This window comes from Orycteropus afer, unplaced genomic scaffold (assembly GCF_000298275.1).
Source record: "Orycteropus afer afer isolate SDZICR_OR568_19922 unplaced genomic scaffold, OryAfe1.0 scaffold00330, whole genome shotgun sequence".
Lineage (NCBI taxonomy): Eukaryota > Metazoa > Chordata > Mammalia > Tubulidentata > Orycteropodidae > Orycteropus > Orycteropus afer.
Window position 1 is genome coordinate 2,328,333 of NW_006921917.1, and position 6,104 is coordinate 2,334,436.

General features: G+C 39.3%; 1 protein-coding gene across 1 annotated transcript in view; it reads right to left on the reverse strand.

Annotated features, from left to right (window-relative positions):
- The window catches only part of CNTROB (centrobin, centriole duplication and spindle assembly protein), a 55,061-nt gene that overhangs the window by 12,992 nt on the left and 35,965 nt on the right, over positions 1–6,104 (reverse strand). The window contains exons 10-12 of the mRNA XM_042782466.1: positions 4,706–4,839; positions 4,056–4,181; positions 3,678–3,840 (exon numbers count right to left, since the gene is read on the reverse strand). Coding sequence (XP_042638400.1) covers positions 3,678–3,840; positions 4,056–4,181; positions 4,706–4,839 — 423 coding nt within the window. The remainder of the gene's footprint in view (positions 1–3,677; positions 3,841–4,055; positions 4,182–4,705; positions 4,840–6,104) is intronic.

Consider the following 6,104-nt stretch of genomic DNA (forward strand, 5'->3'; position numbering starts at 1 on the left):
ATGATCTTGGATAGAGTGGGAAAATAACTCAAAATCATAAAAAAAAAAAAAAAAAAAGGCCAGGTTTGCCAATCTGATAGAGCCTGGTGAGACCCCTGAGACTATGGCCCCTAGCCACCCTTCAGGTCTGGAATTAAACTCACTCCTGTGGCTTCTAGCCAAACAATAGACAAGCATACGGGGTGAACATTTACATCAGGTATATATACTCCTAGGAGCTCTGGTGGTGTAGTGCCTAAGGCATTAGACTGCTAACCAGAAGGCTGGTGGTTCAAATTCACCAGCCACTCCTCAGAAGGAAGGTTGGGCAATCTACTTCTGTAGTGATACTGCCTTGGAAACTCAAGGAGGGGCTGCTATGAGTCGGATCTGACTCCATGGCAGTGGCTTTGGTTTTTTTTGGTATATACACTCTTAGAACGATCAATCATGGGGGAACAGAAGGGCAATGCTTGCACAGGGAGACAGCTCGGTGAGTGGATGTGCATGGAAGGGAAGGGCACAGGGAAGAGGTAACTATGGGGAGGAAGTGGGGAGAGAGATGTTACATTGTGGGGAACTGCAGTCAATGTCATAAGACAAAATGTGTATGAACTGCTGCTGTATGGAAAATGAATTTGCTCTGTAAACTTTCACCCAAAGCACAATAAAAATTTAAAATAAATAAATAAAGGGCATTTACAAAAAATCCACAATTAACACCACACTCAATGGTTAAAGACTGAAAGCTTTCCCCTTTAAGATCAGGAACAAGACCAGGATGGCTCCTTCTCCACTGCTATTCAACTTTGTACCTAGAAGTTCTAGCTAGAGCAATTAGGCAAGAAAACAAAAGGCATCCAAATTGAAAAAAAAGGAAGTAAAATTATTTCTATTGGCAAATGACATGGCCATACGTATATAGAAAATCCTAAAATACACACAGACACACATACATTAGAGCTAATAAACAAATTCAGCAAAGTTGTGGGATACAATATAACACATAAAAATCAGTTGTGTTTCTATACACCAGAAATAAACAATCTGAAAAGGAAATTAAGAAAATAAAATTCCATTTACACAAATATTTAAAAGTACAAAATACTCAGGCATACATTTAACAAAGAAACTGAAAGATTTATATACTGAAAACTATAAAATAATGCCAAAAGAAATTAAAGGAGTGCTTAATAAATGGAAAAACATTCCATGTTAATGGATTAGAAGACTTGATATTATTTAGATTTCAATACTACCCTAAGCAATCTATAGATTCCACACAATCCCTATTGAAATTGGTATTGTCTTTTTTGCAGAAATGGAAAACGTGATCTTAAATTCACATTTTGGCCCAAAATAGCCAAAGCAATCTTGAAAACAAAGAACAAAACTGACCAAATCACACTTCCTGATTTCAAATTGTACTAAAGAAGCTATGGTAATGAAAACAGTGAGGTACTTGTATAAAGATAGACATATAGACTAACGAAATTTAATTGAGAGTCCAGAAATAAACTCACATATCTATGGTGAACTGATTCTTAACAAGGTTGCCAAGTCAACTCAATGGGGGAAAGAATATTCTCTTCAACCATTGATGCTGGGACAAGTGACAGAAGAATGAAGCTACCTCACACCACATATAAAACTTAACTTAAAATGGACCAATGATCTAAATAAAAACACTTAAACCATAAAATTCTTAAAAAAAAGCATAGGGATAAATCTTCAGTATTTGGCAATGCATTCTTAGATATAACATCCCAAGCAACAACAGAAAAACTAGAAAATTAGACCTTATCAAAATTAAAAACTTTTGTGAATCAAAGGGCATTATCAAGAAAGTAAAAAGAAAGCTTAGAGAATGGGAGAAAAAATACTTGCAAATCACATGTGGTATAGGTCTAGTATCTAGAATATATAAAGAACTCCTACAACTCAACAACAAAAAAACAAACAACTCGATTGAAAATTGATCATAGAACTTGAAAAGAAATTTCTCCAAAGAAGATATAAATGGGTAGTAAGTACATAGAAAGATGCTCACCGTTATTAGTTTTTCCAAAGAAACAAACCTGTTTCCATTGAGTTGATTCCAACTCATAGTGACCCTATATGACAGAGTAGAACTGTCCCATAGTATTCCCAAGGAATTTCCTATGGAAACAGACTGCTACATCTTTCTCCCACAGAGAAGCTGGTAGGTGCAAACCACTAAGTTTTCAGTTAACAGCTAAGCGCTTAACTACTGAGTTACCAGGGCTCCTTAATAACAATATTACTTTAAAATGTATTAGTAGTTAGGGAAATGCATATCAAAGCCATAATGAACATAAAAAATGTTGAAATGGTAAATGTTTTGTTATATATTTTTATATACATTTGAAAAAAAAGACAATATATTCATGAGATACCACTTCACGCCCACTAGAATGACTATTATAAAAAAAGAAACAGAAAGCAGTAAGTGTTGACAAGTAATTGGAACCCTTATGCATTGTTGATGGGAATGTAAAATGGTGCAGCCACTATGAAAAAGAGTTTAGCAGTTCCTCAAAAAGTTCAATTACTCTATGACCCAGAAATTCCATTCCTGGTTATATACCCAGCAGAACTGAAAACAGTGACATAAACAGGTACTTGTACACCAGTGTTCACTGCAGCATTATTCAAAACAGCCAAAGGTGGAGACCTAGGTGTCCATCAATAGATGAATGGATAAACAAAATATGGTATATGATAAAGAGAAATTAAGTTCTGATACATGTTACAACATGGATGAAACTTGAAAACATGCTAAATGAACTAAGGTGGACGAATACTGCATGAGCCTATTCATATGAAAAATCTAGAACATGCAATTACATAAAGACAGAAAGTAGATTAGTGGTTACCAGAGGCTGGTAGGGAGGAAGGAATGGGGAGTTATTGCTTAATGGATAATGAATTTCTATTTGGAGTGATGAAAGTTTTGGAAATAAACAATGGTGATAGTTGTGCAACATTGTGCACAAATTAATACTACTGAATTGTACACTTAAAGGACAATTTTATGATAGATTTTTCCACAATAAAAAAATGTAATGGATACTTTTGATCTTACAATTTCACTTCCAGAAATTTTTACATATATATTTGCAAAAGACATATATTAATATTTATCACAGCACTGTTCATAGAAGCAAAATACAGTAACAATTTAAATGTCCACCATAAGGTCTGGGTTAAATAAAAAGGTTACACAGCAATGTATAAAAGGCTACCAACAAGACACCCAAACACTAGGAGGTACATACCTTAGAACAATCAACCATACCATATCAACAGGGTAGCATGTGCCCAGGGATAAAGCTCAGAAGGGAGGAAGGGATAGGAAAGAAGAATGGAAAGGTAAACACAGGCAGGAAACAGGAAGAGTGTTGCTACATTGTGGGGATTGCAATCAATGTCACAGAACAAAACATGTATGAATTGTTGAATAGAAAATCAATTTGCTCTGTCAACTTTCACCCAAAGCACAATAAAAAGTTTGAAGTGAAAAAAAAAAAGAAAGAAACAAAGAAAAAGACTGGAAATAACATTAAATTAAAAAGAAAAAAAAGATTCTCCTGACACCAATAACAGTGCCCTCCTACCAAGGAAAGAATCTAGAACGTAACAACTCTTAGAAACTTAGGTCAGGGGGCGAGGCCTACCAGAGGGTTTGGAGGTGGAAGAGTGGCGCTAAGCAGTTGGTTGGCCTCGTCCCAGTGGGCCTGTAGCATGGCTTGGAGTCGTTCTATCAGCTCTACCCGCTGTTCCTCCAGCTGTTGGTTCCCACTCTGCAGGTCCCGCACTCGTGCTTGCTCCCGGGCTAGTCTGAAGAGGGGAGAAATGATTTGGGGCTTTAAGGAAGTAAGGACTTGGGGAATAAGAAAAACCAGCATAGAATGTCAGGTATCTGAAACTCTGAAAGGAGCTGGAGTTAATTGAGCAGAGGACAGTCTGCCAAAGGAGCAGCTCTTCGTGCCCTGCTTTGGCTCTACTCATGGAAAGGCACTGAGGCCTAAAAGGGAGACTCCAGGGATCAGGACCTGAGCTCATAGTCCTGAGCCACCTGCTGCTGCCGCTCTTCTCGTTCTGCCATTTCCACCTTGAACTGAGTCAACTGAGAGGCCAGTTCCTGCTGGTGCTGTCCACTTAACTCGTGCAGCTGCTTCCTAAGAGGGAAGAAAAGAGGACTGAGTCTGGAGACAAGTAACCAAGTGAGAAAAAGACATGTTTGCATGTGACAGTAAGCCAGACAGCCGCAGTCAGCCAGTGTGGCCACGGCACAGGTGGGTTCAGGGAAGAGGAAAGGACAAAGCTTGTCTTGGGATGAAAAACAGAGACCAAGATGAGGATTTATGGGAAAGTATTTTATTTAAGAAGGATTTCCAGAAAGAGCTTATAGAGGAAGGAATGAGAAGTGAGAGCAGGAAGGGAAAGAGGCTCAGTCCCACAGGGGAGCTCTAGAGACAGTATAGGTCACCCCTCAGCATTGCCCCCAGCAAGGAACATTTATGTTCCTTCTCATCTGAAGGCAGCCCTCCCACAAAGAGACTTAGGTGATGGCTTATGGGAGAGGGAGTAAAATGGGAGCTAGTGTGCTTGACAATGGCAAAGACATGTGACGGGACATGGGTGGGGCACTTGCAGTACTTGCTAAAGATGGGGAGGAGCAGTGTCCAAGGAGCCCAAGTACCTGTGATGTTCCCTCAGAGAGGCGGCCTGCCGGAGGCTGCTCTCCTGTGCCTGCGCCAGCCGCTCTGTCACCTGCTGCTCCAGCTGCACAGCCAGCTCGGACTCCATCTGCATCCTCTGGCTTTCGTACCGGGCCTGGGAGTAAAGGGAGGCAGTAAAACATCACTCACTTCCTTGTGCTTGGGCTCAGAAGATGGAAGACACTATGTAGGCAAAATCCATGTATCATTCTTCCCTCTCATGCGTCTATGGGATAAAGAAAAAGACTTTTGCCACAAGGAGTGAAAGAGATTTCCTTTCCTTATTCAACCATAAAGTATTTATATCTTGTAAGTACACAAAACTGGAAATACTTTGGGCAAAAGAGAAAAATAAGTTTTTTAACTGAAAGAACTATTAGGTGTAACAATCAAATCTGTTACGTGTCCCTGAGAAAACAGTATGTAGAATCTCTAGTACAGCGCCTGAAACTCAGTAGGTACTCAATAAATGTCAGTGTCCCTTCCTACTTAAAGAAGCCCTGTTGAACCAATGGTTAAGTGCTTGGCTGCTAACTGAAATGTTGGTGGTTCAAACCCACCAGCTGCTCCATAGAAGAAAAGATGCGGCCATCTGCTCCTGGTAAATATTTACAGCATAGGAAATCCCATAGGGCAGTTCTGCTCTGCCTTATAGAGTCACTATGAGTTGGAATCAACTCAACAGTACATGCTAACAACTTCCTCCTCAGTCAATAATTTGACTCCATCATCAACTCACTGAAATTTGATTTCAACTTAAAGCAATTCACTGCAAAATCTTAATTTCTAAATTAAATAGCAGTTATTTCTCAGTCTCTATCTTATGCAATCTCACTAGCATCTGATATTCTAGATCATCCTTCCTTCTAACATTTTCCCCTTGGCTCCCATAACACCATCATCTGGTTCTCGTTCTACTCTCATTGCTCCTCAGCCTCAGCTGATTGCTCTTCCAGCCACCCATGAAAGTGGAATATTTCCTTGAATTCTGTCCTTAGACCTCTCTTCTGCCATATGCTAACACTCTGAGTCACTGATACTTTTACACATATAGAATAAACTTTGGGCATTTAGGCCATGCTTTTTGCTACCATTTATACCTTAATACTTCCCCTTTAACCTACACCTTTCATCCAAGCTTTAAGCTCATATAGCCAGTAAACAGCTTACTCTATTTGGATATACCTCAAATAGAACACATCTAAATTGACTCATTTGGTTTTTTACACTTAAACATAAAAGATGGCAAGACAACAAACATATGAAGAAATGCTCACGATCATTAGCTATTGTTAGTTGTTGTTATTTGCCATCGAGTCAGCCCCGACTCATAGCGACCCCTCCTTGGGTTTCCGAGGCAGTATCACTACGGAAGTAGGA